This window comes from Wolffia australiana, chromosome 1, assembly GCF_029677425.1.
Source record: "Wolffia australiana isolate 7733 chromosome 1, ASM2967742v1".
NCBI lineage: Eukaryota > Viridiplantae > Streptophyta > Magnoliopsida > Alismatales > Araceae > Wolffia > Wolffia australiana.
Genome location: NC_135835.1, coordinates 21,941,714 through 21,964,553, shown reverse-complemented (window position 1 = coordinate 21,964,553; position 22,840 = coordinate 21,941,714). Strand labels below are relative to the sequence as shown.

Here is a 22,840-nt window from a genome sequence, read left to right as displayed (position 1 = left end):
TTGAGTAATATGTCTAAAGATGACTGAGAAGTGTATATCAGAAACAAAATTACACGACGGAGCCATGAAACTAAAACGTTAGATTAAAAATAGCTTTTGAACTAATCCATACATCAATAGACCCCATATTTGTTATTGAAAGGGAAGAAATCCATCTTTAAGTATTTTAACATAAGTTCCACATCTTGAATGAAGGAATTATTTTAATAAACTATTTGTACAGCTCATAATGAAATAATTGTGTATTGATATTCATAAACCTAGAAAGCCTATAGGATATACATGGGTCTTTAAAGGAAGTAAATAAATATATCATGTGATGTCCGAGTAATCCAATGAAAAAAAGGTGAACATCAAGATCACCCTTGGAACATAAATGGAAACAAAGATATTTATTATAATATTCTTAGGACTTGAACGAATTGTGAAACATCTAGTATAGATCCTTAAAGGAAACTGAAAATTCACAAAATGAGTAGCTTTATGAAAAGATCAGAGACTTGTGTTTTTTATACATCATCCAAGGAAGAACGTCAAAGGAGATTCAAGAGATAGGGTTCAGATGTTGTTCACATTAATGGCATTAATATATGCAGCAATCATACCTCTATAGGGTCATATAAAGTGTATCATTATAATTTAACCAGTCTGGGTAAATATCATTCAGTAACACAACTCCCATACATGAAATCATTATAAATAAAATGAAATTATGATAATAATATAAATACAGAAAACAAAAAAAAATAGTTTTTGTTGTAAACTCTTTGGCCTGGAGGACCAGAAACCCAACTTGGGTCTACTGCTCTGGTTCCTTGATATCATGGAAGTTCTAGTGGTGTAGACGTTGGGGCACTGCCCAAATAAAAGAGATAGGTTACTTATACGAGGTTTACATAATATTGTCTACTACCTTCAGAGGACTTCTATGTGAAAACTAAACTTAGTAATGAGGAAGACTTCAATAAGTATGTTTAACTTAAACATAGTCTTTTCTGAATTAAGATTGTACATTCTTTGAGTTTTTTATTTTATTTCAATAGGCAATACATCCTTTGATATGAATTTTAATCATAATCTTTCCTAGAAAAAGTTGTAGCATCAAATCCAATAAATACAAAACTTTGAAAAATGGAATGGGATTCAGGCACAGTGATTCAATATATATTAATGATGGAAACACAAATGAGGTTGTGGAGGCAAAATTAGCATCCGATTAAAGTCATAAAAATGTAAATTGATCATTTACAAAACAATCGTCTCCTTATTAAACATAATATAAATGATGTTATAGAGGTAAGAACTTGATAACTAAAATTCATTACCATGTCCAGTCTTCTGCCATCATTTTCTCTTTATAGCACTCTGTCCATACTCTTAAGCAGGAGTCCTAAAGAGCCCTTCCTTACTTTTAGATTCATTTAGACTTCCCAAAATCTGCTTAGGATACCGAAAGTCAATTTTATTTCAAGATAAATTCTAAAACCACAAAGCCTATTTCATTCATAAGTCAGTACACCGAGCATCTCCCATACTGGATTGACCCCATTCCACTGCATTTATTGCTTCTCCCTCCTAGCCACTTAGTCTAATTTTCTAAACTTTGTTTCCTGCTCTCCTTTGGAGAGGGTCACATCAATACAGGGAAATTATCCTACTTGCAAATGACAAAGATACCCCTAACTTGGGTTGGGGGTCATAACAAAGCCTCTTTTATTCAGAAATTAGTACATCAAGGATAACTGAAAAGCCAAGGAAATCACATGAGACATGCAAAGAAATTTTGAATAACAGTCCAGAGATTACGCTGACTCATTGCGTTAGCTGACGCTTGGCACCTTCAACAGTGTTTTTTAAAAGCATGGCAACGGTCATCGGCCCGACACCACCTGGCACTGGAGTCAACCAGCCAGCCACCTTTACTGCTTCATCGAAGTCAACATCGCCAACAAGTCTATAGCCAGACTTCCTACTTGGATCATTGACAGCATTCGTCCCGACATCAATAACTGCGGCCCCCGGTTTAATCCAGTCTCCTTTGATCTTCATCACAAAAAGGATCAAGAGAATCAAGTATAAGATGTATATGACAAATGCTGGCAGCACATCAATTGACGATCTAACTCGAGATTAAAAAAGGATAAATAAAATCAAATGATCAGCATTTTCCAAAAACATCCTTTGGTCTTCCCAAGAGCACTCAGCTCTTCATCGTCAGGTACATCCTTCTCCATTCGCAAGATTCAGCTTCATCTTCTTTTACTTTGTAACATTCAGATGAATCTGAATCTTTATGCTGTATCTTGGATAACCTAAATCTGATCAACATTTTTTTCCAAAAACACCCAGCTCTTCATCATCATGTATTTCCTTCTCCATTCCGAGATACAGTTTCATCTTCATTTACTTTGTAAAATTCAGGTGAATCTGAATCTTTACTCTGTATCTTGCATAACCTTAATCTTCATTTTTTTCTCGGATACATTCCAATAAATCTTTATTGGATTATCTGAATCTGAAGTTGAATCTCCATTCAATAGATAACCTGAAGATTCAAATGAAATGACTTTGTAACTCTAATCAGAATCTTTATTTACTCTGTACCCTTGACAAAATTTTTATTTCAGACGTCTTTCTTGTGCCAGAGTTATTTGCATAAAAAACGAACGTATTCGATGGTACTAGGAAAACCAGTTCATAGGAGTTCATACCATCATCGCTTGTCCAGCTGCGGCAATTACAATATCTGCTTCACGAATAATTCTCTCAGGATCAGCAGTACGAGAATGAACAACAGTGACAGTTGCGTCTTCTTTCAAAAGCAACAACGCCATGGGCAATCCAACTATATTGCTGCGGCCCACTACAACAGCCCTCTTTCCCTTGATGCTAATTCCACTTCTCAAAAGAAGTTCAAGACAACCCTAAATGAGACAATGCAATATTAAAACTCAAAATATGAATTAGAAATTAACTTCATTGGAATTAAGAAACTCAAGGCAGTGCAACCAAATAACCATTCAAATTTCCGAGTAAAAGCACATGGATAGATTTAGATGCAAGATCATATGAGTAGATTTGATATGTCGATAAGAATCTATCAAATAACGCATGAATTGAATCATTAAATTTATATTAACGGTTGGTAAATAAGATATTTACCTTGGGAGTGCAAGGAAGGAATAGTGGGTCTCTGCCTTTCATTGCAAGTTTGCCGATATTCAGAGGGTGGAAGCCATCGACATCTTTCTGAATGATGATTTCACTCAACACATTCTCTTCGTTGATATGCTTTGGCAATGGGAGTTGGACCAGAATTCCTGAAATTATTTAAGCATTCAATCATAAAAAAACTAACAGATTCAGGTTGATCACTGATTTCAGATGATCTTCTCTCTTTTTCTTCAAAAAAAAACTAACAGAAATCCCAAATAGAAGCTAATTTTAATTGATTAAGGCCGGAACTATGATCCCAGTTCTCTGGGGAGGAGAGCAGATCAAAATTTAAAATTCAACATTCGAGAACGACAGTCTCTGCGATGAGCTAAATCACAGTAGAGTTACTGATGGAGGAATCAGGGTCCACCTCAGTTCACTATCCTCTTGAGGATTAGAGTTCGATTAACCGCAGAAATTTTCCCAAATTGTGTGATTAGATAATCCATCCAAATCAGTTCAGGATCTTCTTGAGGATTAGAGTTCGATCAACCGCAGATAATTTCTCAAATGCTACAATTGGATAATCAATCCAAATCAGCTCAGGATCTTCTTGAGGATTAGAGTTCCATCAACCGCAGAAAATTTCTCAAATTGTGTAATTGGATAATCTATCCAAATCAGTTCAGGATCTTCTTGAGGATTAGAGTTCGATCAACCGCAGATAATTTCTCAAATGCTGTAATTGGATAATCAATCCAAATCATTTCAGAGTCTTCTTGAGGATCAGAGTTCAATTAACCACAGAAATTTTCTCAAATTGTGTAACTGGATAATCGATTCAATGTTTTGGACGAACCGTGGACTTCAGGATTGGAATTGAGTTCTTGGACCTTCTGGATGACGCCTGCTTCGGAAACATCTTCAGGAAGATCGACATTGAAGGAGCGAATTCCCACCTCTGCGCATGCCTTCCTCTTCATCGCCACGTAAGTCTGCGAATCCTTCCTGTTCCCCACGATTACCACCGCCAGACCAGGCGCCTGCCATCTCCAAATCCGCCGATCAAGATCAAAAACAAAGTCATGATCATAATCCAGCAAATCTATCAATCATACCTTCCCGCAGGACTCGGCTAGAGATCGGACTTCCGCTGCGAGCTCATCCCTTATTGTCTGGGCGATTGCCTTCCCGTCGATGATCCTCGCCGTCGCCGACGCCATCACGAGGAGAGAATGGTTATCCAACAACGAAGATCAATTATCAACGAGCAAATGTGAATTACTGAAGAGTAAATTGCTGGATTTCTTCGTAAAAAGTAGGATGAAAACTCGAAGAACGGAGAAGATTGGCTTGATTCGGATTTGGATCAGGCCGAGGAGTTACAATGATCGATCAAAGGTAGAAACTTGGGAGAAAATACCGCCTGGAAATTACTCTTCTCGAAGAAGAAATAATCGGAGGATGAAGATCTTAAATGTAGAAAGAAAAATCATGTGTTCTTAGCAGTGATGTTTTGGATGATCTAAATCTTAGAAAAAATCATGGTATTTATATAGTTTGATATAGACAGTTTTATGAGTTTTAATAAGATTATATTCACCAACAATAAACAGATAATAAATGGGTAGTTTTATCTTTTGTCATCAGCAAAAAAAAATTCAATGAATCTGCACCTGTTCATGATGTTCAAAAGAACTTGTTAGATCAAAAGATATGAATGATACTCAACGTTATGCAAACATAATTTGTTATGTTGATTATGTTCAATGTACAATCAATAAACATATAATAAAGTAGTGGTTTTAGTTTTTTTTATCAACAAAAATGTTGGTGAATTAAATGTGATAGTTTAGTTGTTTCCAACGAATCTGCACCTGTTTATTATAAAAATCTTAACAAGCTTAAAGTATTCATGATGTTCAAAAGAACTAGTTAGATCAAAATATATGAATGATCAATAAACAGATAATAAATTCATGGTTTTTGCCTTTTTTATTAACAAAATTGTTGGGGAATTTAATAGGATATTTTAAATATTTGCTATCAATCCTCATCAATTTTGTAATATATATCTCAATAAATTAAAACCGTTTATCATGACTTTCAGACTTTCTAGTTATTTCAACATATGAATTTTAATACTATTCAATGAACAATCAACATAAATTGGATGTAAATAATGAGATGTGATGAATTCGTCTTTAATTGTGAAATTTTAGTTCATCTAACAAAGGAATCTTAAGTCAACATCACCAATATTTATTTGAGTTTTCATGTATGGGTTCATCCATCAAGAGGCATAAATAATGCGGTATTATCTAATAAGGCACTGACATTAAAAAAATTCATTTAATAATTCATAAAATTATTGCCATGTATTGAACCCATATGATATTTGCATTATAAATATTGCTATTTTAATGAATTTTAAAAGAAGATTTTATACTCTATTAGCATCCCCAAATTATCATAAGAAGTAATAAGAGCTTGGCCTTACGATGTGAATACTCTTTATTCATGCTCTCCCTAAGTCATTTGTCTTTACCTGTGTATGTGAGGGTATGAAAACATGACTAACAGAAAGATAGTTAAATGAGAGGAAGTATTAGAATACGCTTAAATTTTATATTTTGTAAGAACATGTTCCAAATGATCAACTCAAGTAAAATTATGCCGTTGGAATATTATGGTAGCAACACTATTAAAGTTCAGAAAGTTAAAAGATAATTGATGCAAGGCAAACCATATCATAAGCAGATGTACATTTTATTTCCTGCTCTACAAGATATATAAATATCTCATATTTGTAAATTTTTTGAATTGGGTTTTTTTAAACTATAGTTACACACGTATGATTTTTTATAATAATAAAACATTCCATTAAATGAAAAATATGTCTAGACTTTGTAAAAAATTATTTAATTCAAATAACGTGTATGCTTCATATGAAATAGTATGTCGGTTGTTAGGATAACTTACACTTAATGTGATTGGAATTATAAGAAATGCTCTTCAGGCTTTTGTGCACCCCTAGTAGATAGAAAAAGGAATGTTAGATAATAATTGAAGCATCATCACATTATGATGAACCTCCTCTAGTTTTGTTAACCATTGTTAATTCTATTTTGATCTTGGCTAAACTATCCTTATGAGCTTGAGGAATATATCTAATGATTCAATTTCTCCATATAAATTGTTATGATATTTGATATAGTGATATCTAACCTCACTTTGTTTGATTTTGTGGTTTGTAATTATTATTCAATAAATCTATAGCTATAGTCATGTGTCACATGGTCAAATCCTGAGCTAGATCTCTTGCTCGAATCTGGTGTGTGCCGACCTCAGTGCTTGGAGCAAAACACTGAGCACCCTTGATCTCTTGCTGTGGAAGTCTTTGCAATTGCTTAAGGTCGCATAGAAGGAGTTAGAGGAGATGGTGGAGACGCAGCCCCGTCAGGGAATAGGGTTATTGCATTCATATCATGCAAGGTTACATCGTAGTTGGGACAATTACATGGGGGAAGACGAGGGGTGATACAAACGAACAAGACACGGCGCCTTGCGCCAAAGTAGTGTCGCCGCTCCAAAGTAGTGTCGCCGCTCCACCTCGAGGCCACCACTCCGCGCACACGCACTCGCGCTACCGCAACACATGTGCCCCCGGCCGGGCGCCACGCGCCCGCGGGTGTGGTGATCACACACGCCACCCCTGCCTTGACGATCACATACACCACCAGCACCCTCGACGACACCTTCGCACGCAGCCTGCGCGACGTCGCCGCATTCGACACTTCAATCTGGGCGTTGCGCGCCCAGCACTACCCGCTGGAGCGCTACATGCCCTCTATGCCGCCTCAGCTCTCTTAGGGCGCCACATGCCTTAGTCTCATGTCGGGATGTCTCCCTACCCCGCACCCCGCACACGGGATGTGTGCGCTGCCCGCGCGGCCACTGCGCGGCATCCTGTACAACTCTGCGCACTGCACCCACGACACACCGCTCGTGTTGCGCGTCTCTCGCCCGCGCGTGGCACTTCCTGCTCCTGCAAGGTGCTTGGCGCTCGCGCATAGCGTTGACGCCCGCGTGTGGCACTTGGCGCGCGCACGCTCATGCCTGTCGGCCCGCGCGCCCAGCACGCGCGGACTTCACCTGATCCGTCCCGCCTTGGGCGTGGACAGGCACGCGCACTGTCTGTAGTGTATCACTACATACAGGTGCAATGGCCTGAAAGATCAGGTTTGGGCATCCCTACCCATAATGACTCAGTCCTTTAATGTTGTGAGTTTACAACGTGAACACGCCCTCCCAATAAGCACGCAGGCCCCTGGGCAGGGAATGCCGCCTAGTTAGGGGCCTAACATCATGTCATACAAGATGCTCTTGGCTTAGATCGATACATAATCTTCTTATTACTTTTTGATCCACAATGTTTGGGTATGTTCGTGTCTCTGTCATTATTTTCAGCAATGGCTATCAGTGTAAGTTGACTTCAACTATTTAATTGATTGAGAAATGAATAATCATCCTCTTAAAATGCACAAAATTCACTTGTAGTTTTCCTTTCAACCATGTCACAAAAGCTAGAGATATAAATAATTTACCATGGTTAACTATTTACTTTTGCAAAGAGAAAATATTTACATCAAGAATACTCTTAAAATATATTAAAAGCTCTTAAGTCATAGAAAAGAGAGACCAGTGATCAGGTCGCCATGATTGGATCATGCCACAGTGATTAATGCAAGCATTCTAATCAGCAATCCAAGAGCCTACTTGATGATCAGATCAATAACCATCGAGTTTTGTTTGATCTATAATTTAACATGATATTAGAGAGCAGCGGTGTGCAACTGTGGCCAATGACTTGTAGGATTCAGCCTAGCTGCCTACTTTGGCCATCATGAATAAATATGAAACACATGAACATTACTGCACATCATCAACTGTCATCCCAGCAATACAAAATTGTTGATGGGTTTCTGAAATAGAATCAGATTGATTGTCGACCCGATCTATGATATATCATCAATTATTGATTGGATTCATAATATTAAAGTATGATCTAATTATCTATTCAGTACAAGTAGGTCATCTTGATCAACATAGCTGTGACCACTAAAAATTCACCTTTATCTGATCACAAAATATGTGGTCGATTTGTTGTTGATATTTGAGTTAATCAATACTAATTTATAAACCTAAATTATTATAAACCTGATAAGCTGAAAGTTTATAAATTATTATAAACCTTGTGAGCTCGTATAGATGGAGGAGTATGTAAACACATCAATGGATGGCGATAAAGGTTCCATGAGAGATTGGAAATACTCATTTGTATCTTTTAGAGAAATAGATGTATCTTAGTACCCTACGGGTGGGCTATCTAACCTATTGATTGAGTTAAATAAACAAGTGAGTAATTAATCTATACATTGATAGACTTAATTGATAAGGTTGCCTAATAAAGGCTCTTCGGGCATTAGAATTATTAACTAGACTAATACATGGGTCAAAGGGTCGCACACATGATATTTTTAAACTTTGGTGAATATATTAGAAGTTTGTGGACATGTACTAATTTTTCCCAAGGGACTTAAATTAAAATTTCCCAAAGACAGGTATTTTCATGAAATTTTATGGACAGTATGAATAGAGGATGGCACCCTCTTTTGAGACCAAGGTGAGTCATTGAGCTCCCTCCCCTGTAGTCTTTTAGTCTTCCCAAGTGCTACTTATGATGGGACTAGGAGGCTATGGAAATCAGATTTCGTAGCAGCACCATCTGAGGAAATGATGAGGTCTAAATGTCCTACGGTTTGTATGGATACATCTAGATGGGAGGTATCTGAACAACTTGAAGAACTTTCCTGGAGGAACTAAGAAATCACTTATTTGACCCGTACAAAGGTGATGCGATCAATTTATGCTTTTGATTTCAAGATATGTGTTAGATTCAGTATTCTGTTACACAATAGATCTCAGGTCGAGTCAATCTAAGACATGGATCCCATCAGTTGATCGAAGCCACGAAAAATTTTAAGTCAACATGGATCACCACTTCTAGCATGGAAAGCCAATGTCTGTTGGTAATCCCTTGTGGTGTACATGGGCCAGACATCTATCTTCCATGACAGGTGGGTGCGACAACAAATGAGGAGCACGACTCACCTAGCACATAGATCCACTCTATATTCTCAAACTGATTTTTTTTTCCAATATGGCACATACTTTCCACCAACCAAAGGAAGGAAATCCCATTATAGTCCAAAGATTCAGCCCAAAATTCATAGTCCGCATGTCTCTTCTTAATGCTTTCAGATTAGCTCCAAATAATGCTTCTTCACTGACTATCGTCAAAAAAGTTATAAAATGATATCTTTTAATCAGATTCGTGGATCCTGATTACTATCATGATTAAGCCCTTACTGTCATGGTCAGCACTAGAGTTCGGCTTTAAATATCAGTCTAATATCCGTTATCCTTATCCGGATAAATTTGGGACGGTTTCAAATACCAAATATCGGATATCGAACACATATCAAATATCCATCCAATGCCCGTGATTAGCATAGATATTGTAGGCCTCCGGATTTGGCAGATGGCGGTACTTGATATCAAATCCGATATCCAGATATCAGATATGATAATTCGTACTAAAAATTGGCATCCACCTAATAATAACTGATAACCAGATACTGATTTATGAAACGAGCACCCATTGTCCCATTAGGAAAAAAAAGTTTAAAATTGTATGAAAAAACATATTTGAAAAAAACCACTCTGCTCTATCCACCTCCACTTACAAATGTTTGCCACTTATAGTTGGCCCATTTTGAACAGGACCAGACTAAGTATGGAATATAACAAGTGCTCAAACATACTATCAGCTCATTATGTCTTAGTTACGCATTTATAAATTATTTTAATATATTTCTGTTGATCTGTAGGATATCCAAAAACCAATGTCGAACCCGATATCTGACATTATCATCCAGCCCTTTAGACGAAGACTGATGCCGATATCATGACGGATAACGGTATCGGATATTGGTACTATAGCAACTGAAATCCATCATTGGGTATCCAGATTTTGATAATGAGGGATATCGGGCTAGCCCATCCGATATCAGATATCGGTTCAACATTCGTTCCGCTACCGGCATCCGATGTTGGGCTTGTGATGGGTGAACACCAGTCAAAACTAGTGTTTGTCCAACCGATATCCGTCCAATATCCGGTATCGGACAACTCATATCTGATATCTGGGAAAAAACGGGACGGTGTCTGATATCGGATGGGTGAGGATGATCCGGATATCAGATACCAGATATCGGATTTTGATATCCACAGAAAAAATTGATATCGATCAACATGCTAGATGATCTACGTTTAGGAGACATGTTTTTAATCTATATTTTAAGTTGTTTAATATATACCATTCAACCTTTTTGTTTCCTTCCATATGGGATAACAGGATTTGGAGTTTATTGAACTCCGAATATAGTAATTATTTATCAAATATTATTAAATTATTTAGTATGTTACTACTTCGTTCAATAAATACAGCTCAAGGTTTCTGTTTCTCCCTTATGGAAGGAAATAAAAAAATTGAGAGGTATATATTAAACGGGCTACTTTCGAAATCAAAAAGTCTGTTATTAAACAGCTGGCCCACATATATCCTCTACATACTATTGCACCATGGTAATAAACTTATATTTTTAATTTGAAAATCGAAATCCTGTACAACATCGAGATAGATACAGATATCGGATATCATACTATAGCAACCGATATATATCCCGATATCAAAAACGGATACCGAAAATTTGAATCTCGGTATCCAGTACAACATCCGTTGCGACATCGTAATCCGTAATCCAATATCGGTATCGGGACGGGCGATCACTAGACTCAGAACATATCACACTCTGAACCCTTTTAATAGGAGTAGCTTTTGACATACAAGAGTCTTGTGATGTAAACGTGTTAGTTTCCAGCGTCGCAGAGGAAGAGGGCGAGGGAGAGAATGGGGCAGGCGCTTCGACGAGCGGCGGGAAGAGTACGATCCAAGGCTGAATTAGGGCAGCCCATTCAGAACGCTGAGCACCGGGCCAAGCCGCCGCTGCCACCGGGCCAGGAAGTTCTTGGCATCGCAGATTTTGCGGGACAGGAAAGTGGGTATCTCTCTATTCATTCCGTCTAGATCTTTCCCCGGAAAAAAACCATTAGATTCTATTCAAGATCGGTTCAAATTTTAGATCTTGTTATTTGATTCATAGGTGTAAAACCTCTCTAAGATTCATTCCCTTTCGATAGTTATCTTTATAGGGCCTATTAAAGATGGATTCAAATTGGGGAACCGGGGAATTTTCTTTTGAAATTCTGCCCTTGTTCTCTGAGTAACTTGTAGAAAGGCGTGTTTGGATTTTTCCCAATAGAGAATGTCTTCGTCATCAGTGGAAGCCATCGATTCTATGCATGTTCATGCTTATTCCATTGATCGTCGGACTATCTTAATTTTGTGTAATCATAGATGAGGTCGATTCTTTATTATATCCCAAGTTTGTTAGGATTATCTCATTTATTCATTGTCATAGTAGCTTTACCATCTTCTTATCCTGATTCTTCTCGGGAACCATTCTCAGTGATGAGTCCAGATCATCTAATTATCTCGATTTCTTTCATAAAATAGAATTAAGTATAATCAGATAATCTAATTTGAAAGAAATACCTGGTGGAGCTTATTCGTGACGAATTAAACTTCTTATCAGATCTCCGAGATATTATGCGTTCTCGTATGATTTGGAGAGAACGATTTTTTATTTTTTCTTTAAAAAAGAGAGGAAGATCACCCGAGCTCGGTGATCCTCCCGTGAAGTCGCAGATGGTTTTCATAAATGTCGAAGTGCGATTTTAATTTTGTTCCAGCGGTCGTGGAGGAGAGAGATCCGGCGTATGATGCAATGTTAAACAAGATGGTTGGGAGAATCTCGTCAAAACCTGGAGGCAAACTCGAGATGGGCGAGGTACGCGCAAAATCTGCAATATTTTTTCAAATTTTCTCTGTTAATTTCTCTCGTTTATAATATAAATCGTCCAACATACTTGCAAATCTTGTCAGAGAAAAAGCTCAACGGCGTACAGTTTCCGGGTCATAATTTTGCTTTCAAAAAATGTACTTGCAAAAAACAACATTTTGGTTGCAAACTTGGAATCAGTAATTCTCCTTTGCTTTTTTGCTGAAATTTGGCCAGTAAACATAATGTTTCTTTAATTTTGTGAGTGTTCCTTGCTGGTCTAAGATGGGATGATTCTTTAAATCAATTTTTTCAAAAAAAATGATTCTTTGAACTATAGAATGATCAACAGCATTGAGGTGCGTTGTCTGCTTCTAAGACTGATAAATCCTAAGGAAATTGCTATATCCATAATTCAAAGAGGAGAGATGCGTCTTGGCGTTAAGTCGATCCAAACTGATTTCTCTTACAGAACTGATGAAAAAAAGGAATATTTTCCCATAAAAATGGAATAAAGAATTTCTTTATCTGTTTCTGGGCCAGGCGCACTTGGTGGACAGATACAGCAGGCCGATGCCCAAGCTGCGGAGCACGACGGCGGCGCCGACTGGTGGCGGAGAGAAGAGCCCGCCACGTGGCACGCTGGAAGCCGTCCATCTCCGCCAGATCCTCCTCTTGTACGAGGGCAAATCTGATGACCACCGCGGTCCCATGCCCGTCGACGCCATCGCCGAAAAGTTCAATCTCGACCCGGCCCAGCTGCGTACCATCCTCCAATTCATCTCCCTCCCCCCAGACCCCAAAGTCAACGACAAGTCATAGACAAAGTCAACCCTTTGACCATCAGGAAAAGTCAACGTATGAGGAGGTGGAATGAATCGGCGACGGCGGAAAACCGGTCTCTGGTGGCGTCCCAGGCCGATTCCGGCGCCTGCGCGTTCAGCGTGAACAGCTTCCCGCCGTAGGAGCAGCAGACGGCGAGGTTGTGGCGGCAGAACGACGGCGACTCCACTGTAAACTCGATCCTGTAGAGGTTCACCTTCCCGGCGTCGTCCCGGCGCGCCATGGCGTTGACCAGCGTTGCCGTCACGCCTCTACCGGCGGTGATCGTCTTCAGCACTGCCTGCCCCACTTCCTCCGGCCCCCCAAACGCCTCTATCCTGAATTTTAAAAATAATTATCACGGAAATCATGGTTGGTCAAGAAGTGGACCTGATCGGGTGGTCCGATCGATCCAACTGACAGTAGATAATTATAGTGCAGGATCGTCCAGGATGGGGATGATGGACGGGACGGAAATCGTCCCATCCAGGGTTCGTCCCATCCCATCTGAAAGCGTCCCGTCCCGTCCGATGTCCCGGGACGAAACTGGGCATGCTAAGACTATACATGGTCGTTCTGTTCTTTTGGTGCGAATTTGTGCGGATTGTTCATTCTGTTCAGTTTTCCGAACAGAACAAAAACGAATTCGAACAGAACATCGAACAGACCCGTGTTCTGTTCTTTTGTTCGCTTTGTGAGAATTTTAGTCTAATTTTGTGCGAATTTGTACGAATGTGTGAATTTTGTTCGCTTTTGAAAAAGAAAAAGAACCGAACAAAGGCCTATGCGGTTCTTTTGGGCGAATTTTGTGTTCGTTTCAAACGAACAGTACAGAACGACCATGTCTAGCAAAGACCCCAGAGGGAGGACAGGTTATTTTGTCTGTGGACAGGTTATTTTGTCTGTGGACGATTTTTCCGTCCACGGACGAAATTACCGTCCCGTCCGAGCCTCTGCACTATATAAATAATGGAGAATTGGCGGGGTGGAACGAACGAGAAATCGGTGGGGACGGAGGAGACGATGACGGAGACGTTGAGCTCGCCGGAGGAGCCGGGCGGGCCGAACGCGACGGCGGGTTCGCGAGCGCCGCCGGGGCGGAGGCGGCGCCGCGGCGGCGCCGCCATAAGCGGCGCCGACGGGTCCTGCCGGCGGAGCAGCTCCGCCCGCTCGGCCGCCCTGTAGAGCAGCGTCTGATCCCCGACCCAGTCGGCGGGATAGATGAACTCTGCACCGAAATTCCCCGTCTCCGAGTCAAAATCCGCCATTAACGAAGAAGAAAGAAGACGAAGAACACGACGAGAGAGATCAGACCGAATCCCTCGTCGGTGTCCAGGCAGCGGGAGTAGCCGGCGATAGGGTAGATCGCATCGAGCTTGAGCCTTCTCCCGAGATCGGGATAAAACCCTAGAACTGAGCTGGTAACGCCGGCGAAGTTCGCGCCGAGCGCGAGCGCCGCCGCCGCCGTCGTCCCGGCGAGGAACCGCCGCCGGAATCCGCCGGCTAATGAAGGAAATTCCTCGTCCGCCGCCGCCCGCGGCGCCGAGATCGCCGCCGCTACTCTCATCACCATATCCGATTATTGGGAGCTCCTTCCACTCTTTCTTAATAAATCCTTCAAAAAATTTGGGGCCTACATCAATCGATATATAGAGAGGATTTTTTTTTTTTTTTTTTTTACATGGTGGGTTAGAGTCTGCGGTTTCTATCTCGCCACCGCCCACCTGGCTGCCAAGATCTGTCTGGCGCCACGTGGCCGTCCCAGAGTGGCCTGATGCTCCGGTCTGGGCTCCACGCCTCCCCTGTTAGCGCCCTCTCGGGGTAGGCGGCGCCGCCTGCCGCAGCGCTGAGGGGCTGTCGGATCAGCCCAGAGGGGTACACCGCGGCGTCTCGCTCGTTTGGGAATTCGCGGAGCCCGTTCGGCCACCGGCCCATTAAAGGAGGCTGCGCCCGCGGCGGCGTAGGAAGCAGCGCCGCCGCCGCCACCTCCGCCTTCGCCAGCCCGGCGACGGGTTCAATTGACGGAACAATTTGACGATGACGATGAGGATGATGTTGAAGGTGGTGGGAGCGAGTGATGTTCTCGCGTGATTGAGGGGCCTGACGAAGAAGCGGCGGCGGCGGCGGCAGCAAGGCCGGCGTCTCCTTCTCCCACAGCGTCTGGAAAAAAAGATAATTATGGTCAGAAAAAGAATAGTTTTTTGATTTTAACAAGTTGCTGTAAGAGACGGAAATTACCGCCGAGGAGCTGTTCGATGCCGGGGTGGGGGAAGGGAGGGACTCTGCCGTTGACGGCAACGTCAGGTCAGCGGCGATGCCACCGCTGGCATGCTTGAGAACATCGAGTAGTGCGACGGTCTCCGAATTGGACAAGCCGCAGGACTGGCCGGACGTGAGGGCGAAGACGAGCTGTGGGTTCTTGAGCAGCACTGCGAGCAGCTCGAGATCGGGCACGGCGGCGGCAGCTGGAGGCAAAGGGTCAGCGACGGGGGACGCATCCATGGCGGTGTCGGCGTCCGCATCGGCATCAGGCGGCGGCTCAGTGGGGATTTCTGGGGTCAACGAGTCGTCAAAGTCCATCTCCATGTCCCACGGCTCCTTAGGATTGGGCGGGATGGCGACGACACCGCCATAAAACGCCTCCTGCTCTCTCCGAATCCTGGCCGTCTGTACGTCCATCTCTTTGCTGCTCTCCCCACCACCAACACTCCATAACTCGCTCATCCGAACCGCTGCACAAAGCGGAGGAAACATACATACATGCAAACATACATACATACATAATCATGATAAGAAAACATAATTTAACCAAATTAAATCTACCTGGTGGCGTCTGCCAGTAGATCATATCTTTCCTGCCCTTCTCTGCGGCACGCCCGGCGTTGGCCAGGCTTTGTCCAGCATTGTTGGTAGATGGTAATGAATTGGGTAGTGCAGGCTTTGCAGCCACTGAACTCGTTGACCCTACAGAAGTCAACAGGTTTGACTCGTCGCCGTTTATGGCAGATGTTGGCTTCGAATCGACCACACGGGTTAAGCTAGCTGAAGTCAACTCTTCAAAACTGGATTTCTCGTCAACTTCTTTCTCAGAAACGTTAGAAGATGATTTAGGGTTAATGGTGGTTTGTGCATCTGTGTTCCTGTACTTCCTCTGCATGAAGATAGCATGCATCTTTGCCTTCTGGATATCATCAGATGACATCGGACGGCTGCCCTTCACCGGCACCGCTCTGGCAACCGGTATGCTTCGGCCTGGATTTCTACTGTCAGGTTGCTCTACTAACAATACCTTCCTTTTTTCTTTGGTTTCTGCAGTAGACCAAAGATAAACACTTAAAGGGCAAAATTGATTAAAAAAATAGTTAAAGTTAATATAAAAAAGGAAACTGGGCGACATACTAGGGCAAGCAACAGTCAATGCGCTCTTTCTAGTGGACTCGTTGCAGGTCGCAGGAAGCATCTTAATCGCCTTCTTATAATCCAATGTCCTGGTAAGAAATGTATAAGTCCACAATTTAGCGTCAGCGTGATTATTGGAAATTTCTTTTTTGAAAAGAATTATTGGAATTAAAAAAGAAATTAGTACCCGCTGTGGTCTGAACCTTCATTGCTGAGAGCAAGTATATCTTCCTAAAATCCAAAAGAAAAATACAGTTTGAGAAAGGAAATTTCGGATACTAAATATTCAGGCTAATCTAGATAGTTACGGGCAGATCAATCTTGGACTCCCATGAACCGTCGCTGAGAATTTCACAAATCCTACAAGAATGGAAAGATTAAGCCACGACGAATGAGAAAAATCACTCTTAATGAATGAAAAAGGGCCGCACATACCTTTGCCTTCGGATCATTTCCTTCTGATCTTCCGAGGCATACTTCACAATGGGTGGTCTCTTCAAGCCTTGGCTTCTAACGAATAGTTTGCTCCATCTAGACAGCAGGACCCTTGCCTTGTTTGATATATCTAATATTAATATCAAGCAAGCAAGTAAATAAGCAATACATTTTAACTGATTTAATTAAGAAAGTATCCTTAATGCATGGACAAAAAAGGTAAACCTGATGTCCTATAGAATCGTAACTTGTTTACGGTTTGAAGAATGGCTGACATTTGCACTGGCCGAGCTTTATGCAGAGGTAGATGACAAAGTACCTGAGAATAATCAAATTCCGATGAATGATAGGGAATAGGGGTTGGGGATCAGATTGGATCGGTTCCATAAAAAACTAGAACGATCAAACGGTCTAGAGCATGATCTGATTGGTCAGATCAGATCAACAGATTGAGATCGGCCCAGTAATCAGGTCTGATCAATTATGAAAATCGCTCAGACCATAAGTGGAAGAGCAGCTCCGTCCAATCAGCCACTACTAAGTGGCAAACTCGACTGTTATCTCTCTCCCACCACTTTGCCCTTTTATATAGAGGGAACAGGCACCAAAGCAGAGGGAACCGCTGGCTGGCCCATCCATCAAAACACAGCCGTCATTCAAAGCGAGAGAGAAAAAAAACACGAGGGATGAGTGAGAGGGCTCGTTTATTTTTTTAATCATTTGATCATGACGGATCTAATCAATCGATCTCGCAATCAAAAATTTCAGACGATTAAGATCACTGGATCATGATCTGATTGATATCTTTGATTACTCGTGCATCCCCAGATCACGCACTGAACTTTACGCGATGAGAGAGATTAGTTCAGGATATTTGATCGACCCTTGACCCCTAAAAGAAAGACACGACATGATTACAAGGGATCGAAATTAATATACCTTAAAGATGGCCAAAATTACAGTTGTTTGCTCTTCAACAGCTGCCTCAGCTAACCACTTTGCCAAAATCGATAGGCCTCCTTTGGTTAGAAACCTGATAATGTAACCAAATCACATGGCATCAACATCACCTTCACTGAAGCAAATCAAAAGGGGAAACGAGGGAGAAAAGTACCACAGTAAAACGGCAGAGTTATGAATCTGCAAAATCCATTCCATAAGTTTCATCTGACCCGAGAATGTACTTTCCTTTTTCATTAGACCAAAAATTTGTTTCAGAAACTTGTCATCATCAGCTTCAATGCCAGGCAAGGTTTCCTCTTTTGCAGCACAAGCATCAGCAGACTCCACAGAAACGCAATTGACTTGATCACCATGCACAGTGTCTTTGTCTTCATGATTAATCTGTTCTTCGAGAGAAGTTGTTGGACCAGAGGCCAACAAGGGACAGTCGATGCCTGTTTCATCAGACCCATTTGAATTTATTACCTTCTCCCGTGACAGACGAACCAGGGTTCTAACTCTTGACCGCTGGCTGGCGAAATATTCTCTAACCTGTAGATTATAAGAAAAAACTTTGTAAGAATTCCCAACAATAAGCACTAGAAACTTTTATCAGACCATGACAATCAAAACAACAATAGATATTTCGACCTGTGTGACTGTAACCCCGCATAACGCAGCAATCTCACGCGTCTCCTTTTTACTGACCACGTCCTTGATTGCAAAGATTGATTGCATGTATTTTATTGCTTTTAGATTAAGCAAATCTCGGGGCTTCTTTCCTGAAGAAAGGGAATTCCATAAGCTGCGACAAAAAATTACGAAGAAAATGTGCAAGAGATGGAGACATATCTTCGTTTGAAACAAGAAACTGGTATTCAATAAAAGACTCTTGAGCAAAGATGAAACAATGATTGAATAATTGAATAAAGATGAGTAATTTAACTATTTAGACCGCTGATTACAGTTCAATGGCAGAAAAGCCAGAAATCATATTTACTTTCCCTGAACAATTACCTAATTCATGATGCCGAAAAATACACGACCATATACGAGCATAAAACAAAAAGCGTACCAATGTTTATTGATAGTGCTCCAGCAGCCTGAACAGGGAAAACGAACTTTACATTAATCAATTATTGAAAATTCAAAAAAATAATACTCATGAAAAAGAAGGTTATGCATAGTGAAAGTCCTCGTCTATCATTAAATATTTCCAAACCACACCTGATTTCTCTCTGAATGCAGAAAATCATCAATAATTGGAGAAAATGAAAGAGGTTAATATCTTTGAGAAGCAATTCTACATGGAAATAATCCCAGAAATGATAACACAAAGAGAGTAAATGCAAAAAAGGAAAGACAACTTTGGGACCTGAATCACTAAACAGAGGATGACACAAACAATAGACTACGGGACATTATTGCGTCCCTAAGTTGCATCCCGTTAGAGGGGAATTTAAGCAACCCTTAGCTTCATTTGAAGTATTTGTTTGGATTAGGAAATCTGGAGACTTTTTATTTGTGATCCACTGACTGGCGGCTAAAGTAAGAATTTGCCGAGAAGGGTGAATGAGCAGCCTTTGCGAGCTCAGATGTAAAAGATCAAGAGAGAAATAGCAGCCTTCGTCTATTCTAATAATTACTTGAGACAGTCATCCAAGTCACACACCCATAGATAAAATGCACTATTAAGTTTTACTAATTCCTTGCATGTAATCTCAAGCTTCAGCAACTCACAACGCTTGGATAGTTTGAAAAAACGCACTTGCATTCTGTAGGTGAATCGTGCATTAGATTCAGAATTAAGATCTTCAAATATCCAGACTCAAGATGCCAAAGTAAAATGTCTCAAACCACAAGTAATACCCCTGATACCATTGATAGAGACCCCCACAGTTCAAAGATCAATTTTCAAAGATATTTGAAAATTAATTTTCGAGCCGATATGTGATTTCTTCTAACTGTCTAAATCAGTCTTTACTCGATAATTAAAAGATAGGTCTTGTGACAGAACTACGAACCGAATTTGAAAAGTTAATTGCATAGCAATACGATCCCCAACCCAACTAATGGCCAAACCCATCTTTTCCCTACTCGTTTGCCTTTAAATAGTGTGGCTCTCCCGTAACGAGTGCAGCCAGAAAGTATTATGCTATTGGAAGTTCTAGCCTCTTCTTCCCGCAATGTCCAATCCCTATGATCCTCATCCTCATGATCGTCTCCTCTTCACTGCATCTTCAGAAGGTTTGTCCCTAATCAATTCCTCCTTCCTTTGTCTGGCCTCTCCTCTGACCCTTCCTATTCTCTTCCCCATCCTCGAAACTCTCTCACTTGTCTCTCTCGTGATTATCCTTTTATCTCTGTCAAATTATGATTTTCATTATCAGAATTACATCGAAGATATTGTTAAAAAAAAAAGGAATTACATCGAAGACGATACAACCAGTGTAGTATGTATCAAAGAGATATTGAATCTTGCGTGAGAAGTCAAGGAGAACACTTATCTAAGGGAACTGAAATCAGATATTTGGTGAGGAGCATTAAACGCCAAACTTTATGGGATTATGCACCAGTCATTACATTCAAAAATTGATCTAGAGGTATTATGGACAGCGTGACAAAACATTCCATCATAGCCGAACATTACACAAGGAAGTTACCCAAATTATAGACAGTTAGCAGCAGCTGCACCTTCCCTTAATGTAGCTTCGACCAGCCAACAACAGATCTTACCAAGAATCACTACACCATCGAGGCTCCACACTTTCAGGAAAACAGAAACTATGTTCCTAACCGACCAAACAAGCAGTGTATTATCAAGTTATTCGGAGCTGCATGAATGAAGAGGACATACCCAAAATGGCTTCCAAGGCCCACCAGGGACACTTCAAATTCACTGTTATGCCTTTCCAGATAATGAATGCACCAGCTACTTTTCAAGCCTCAATGAATTATATTTTCTGCCCATATTTTAACCAGTATAAGGCATCAACTCTTACTCCAGCTGGCTTACAGCCTCTACCTATACCTGATCAAGTCTGTCAACATGTATCATTGCATAGCTCTCAAACATCCACTCAACCGTCAAATGATCGCTGATGTTTTTATGAAAAAGATAGTAAGGTTATATGGAATTCCAAGAGTGATTATTTCTGATTGAGGCAGCGTCTTCACCTGTACCTTTTGGAAGTAACTTCGTAAGTTGCAAGGCACTAGCTTGAGGGTGAGTTCATACCATCCAGAAACCAATGGCCAGACTTAAGTAACTAACCGAAGTTTAGAATGCTACCTCAGATGCTTCACCTCTGAATGTCAGTGTTCTGAAAAACTTACACCAAAACTCTTCAGTTCATATGCCACACTTGAAAAATTGGGCACTGTTGCATATAAATTGGACTTACCAGCATCCACTCATATCCATCTGATTTTTCAGGAAGGAATTTTTTTGTATCGCTTCAACAAAGACTGTATGCAGGTCCTGGTTCAATGGAAAATTTTTCCCAGGTTCAAAGCAACATGCGAATATGCAACGGTCATGGAGAAGCAGTTCCAAATTGCAGAAAATTTGGTTGCCCAAAGATAGAGCAATTATATGAACCTTCCCAGGAAATATTCAAGGAGGTTACATATCAAGGATAAAGCTCGTGTGATGCCTTATTAAGAGCAGCCCACAACCCTATAAATAAGAAAGAATTACCTCTCAAGAGATATATTCTTTACCGGAACTGGAGGAGCAGCTGGAGTGGCAGGCCAGAAGGAGCCGACCCGGCAACTGTCCGAGAGAATTCTGCGGATCCAGCAGCATCTATTCATTTCTCATAACAAATTTCAATCAAATTCCCCTGCCCCTCATTGTGACTTAATGGAATTCTTCTCTGCATTGATTCAAGACTTCAAAAGTTTGTTTTGTTAGGAAGGATTGTTATCTATTTCTCTATCTCATATTTCTGCAGTGTTCTCGACTGGACCTTGAAGAGACCTTTATAGAACGCCTAGTTTGTCGAGCAACAATCATTTACCACTCGATTCCACGAAAATTTAACTAAAAAACAGAGCATCGGCACATTGTGAGTAGGCTTTTTTTTGAACAATCACATTTTGATTAGGATAAATGGTAAAATGAAAGCTTATGAAGCAGAGATCCATGGGCCATAAGGAAAGGAAAGCCGTATTCCGCCAGCCATAGAGTACAAGAACAGCCGGTGGACTTAATTCAAATTCCCCCTCGTTCCAAACAAAGGGGAAATTGAAAGAAATACGGGTCTTCTGTTTGAGGTAGAGAGAGATGAAAGAGTTAGGTTCGGCTTCTAATTTGAGGTTGAAAGAAATGAAAATGTTAAGTTTTACGAATAGCCATTTGATCAATAAGCGTTTTAAAAGTAGAAACCAAAATTTTCTAGTCTCTCCAACTTCAAATGTCAAAAAGAAACCGAGAAACCACGATAAAGACGCAAACGCAATGCTCACCTTCCATGCACACACACAAAAAGGAATATAAGAGAGCATATCATCAGAACACTTTGGGCTGAATCAAAAAGACATACCATTTCCTGGGAAAGGGGGTTTACGCCGGTGACCTTGCATTGGAAAACGACGATCTTTTCCAGCTGCTCGACTTGGCTGCGGAAAAGATCCCGCTGCGAATCCAAGAACTTGTTCAGGCATTCCACCGTCCTAACCTTCTGAAGCTCCTCAAGCACATCATCCTCCGAATCGCTCGGCACAAGTTCCATCGCCAATCCGGTGGTCGCCGAAATCAAAAGCCAAGAATTGACGACAGAGGATCGATGCGCCGGGCATCACCGAAACCCTAGAAGAAAGAACAAACGATCATCTTCCTCGATCGCGGATCCGGAGCTAGGGTTTAATCGGCGCTTCGCCTGGAGAGGAAGACTACAAATCCACAATGGAAGAAATGCTTCGCTTCGCTTCGCCAGGAGAGATTGAACAGAGCGAAAGAAATCGTACCTTGCGATTTGTTCTTGGTGCACACGTGTGGCCTATTTCACACGTGCGAGAAAGTCCTCCCGGTGGCGCCCACTTTTCAACGTGGGGCT

General features: G+C 41.1%; 4 protein-coding genes across 9 annotated transcripts; 1 reads left to right on the top strand and 3 right to left on the bottom strand.

Annotated features, from left to right (window-relative positions):
• Positions 1–1,672: 1,672 nt before the first annotated feature.
• LOC144710862 (Amino acid dehydrogenase family protein) lies at positions 1,673–4,648 on the bottom strand. The gene is made up of 5 exons (XM_078584697.1): positions 4,275–4,648; positions 4,016–4,199; positions 3,163–3,320; positions 2,712–2,924; positions 1,673–2,043 (listed from the first exon to the last, which is right to left on the bottom strand). Exons 1-5 carry the CDS (start codon positions 4,377–4,379, stop codon positions 1,813–1,815), a joined length of 891 nt encoding a protein of 296 aa, XP_078440823.1. The 5' UTR covers positions 4,380–4,648; the 3' UTR covers positions 1,673–1,812.
• A 6,478-nt stretch (positions 4,649–11,126) lies between these two features.
• On the top strand, positions 11,127–13,060 carry LOC144710853 (dynein beta chain, ciliary protein). Its single transcript, XM_078584686.1, has 3 exons — positions 11,127–11,339; positions 12,094–12,191; positions 12,726–13,060. Exons 1-3 carry the CDS (start codon positions 11,192–11,194, stop codon positions 13,002–13,004), a joined length of 525 nt encoding a protein of 174 aa, XP_078440812.1. The 5' UTR covers positions 11,127–11,191; the 3' UTR covers positions 13,005–13,060.
• On the bottom strand, positions 13,002–14,584 carry LOC144710844 (Photosystem II reaction center PsbP family protein). Its single transcript, XM_078584675.1, has 3 exons — positions 14,319–14,584; positions 14,001–14,232; positions 13,002–13,342 (listed from the first exon to the last, which is right to left on the bottom strand). The coding sequence occupies exons 1-3, from the start codon at positions 14,575–14,577 to the stop codon at positions 13,036–13,038; spliced, it is 798 nt and encodes a 265-aa protein (XP_078440801.1). The 5' UTR covers positions 14,578–14,584; the 3' UTR covers positions 13,002–13,035.
• A 109-nt stretch (positions 14,585–14,693) lies between these two features.
• Positions 14,694–22,743, bottom strand: LD (Homeodomain-like superfamily protein). Of its 6 annotated transcripts, XM_078584644.1 has the most exons (18): positions 22,328–22,462; positions 21,481–21,570; positions 21,185–21,261; positions 20,964–21,103; positions 20,638–20,878; positions 20,444–20,525; positions 18,856–18,883; positions 18,432–18,562; positions 17,953–18,332; positions 17,778–17,871; positions 17,064–17,157; positions 16,839–16,968; positions 16,712–16,763; positions 16,591–16,634; positions 16,404–16,492; positions 15,828–16,313; positions 15,243–15,736; positions 14,694–15,164 (listed from the first exon to the last, which is right to left on the bottom strand). In XM_078584644.1, exons 8-18 carry the CDS (start codon positions 18,516–18,518, stop codon positions 14,694–14,696), a joined length of 2,421 nt encoding a protein of 806 aa, XP_078440770.1. In that variant the 5' UTR covers positions 18,519–18,562; positions 18,856–18,883; positions 20,444–20,525; positions 20,638–20,878; positions 20,964–21,103; positions 21,185–21,261; positions 21,481–21,570; positions 22,328–22,462. The 6 variants fall into 6 exon arrangements, with proteins under 6 accessions (XP_078440770.1, XP_078440779.1, XP_078440755.1 ...); XM_078584653.1 differs by lacking the exon at positions 20,444–20,525 and having other exon boundaries at positions 18,798–18,883; positions 20,638–21,103; XM_078584629.1 differs by lacking the exon at positions 20,444–20,525 and having other exon boundaries at positions 20,638–21,103.
• Between the last annotated feature and the right edge of the window lie 97 nt (positions 22,744–22,840).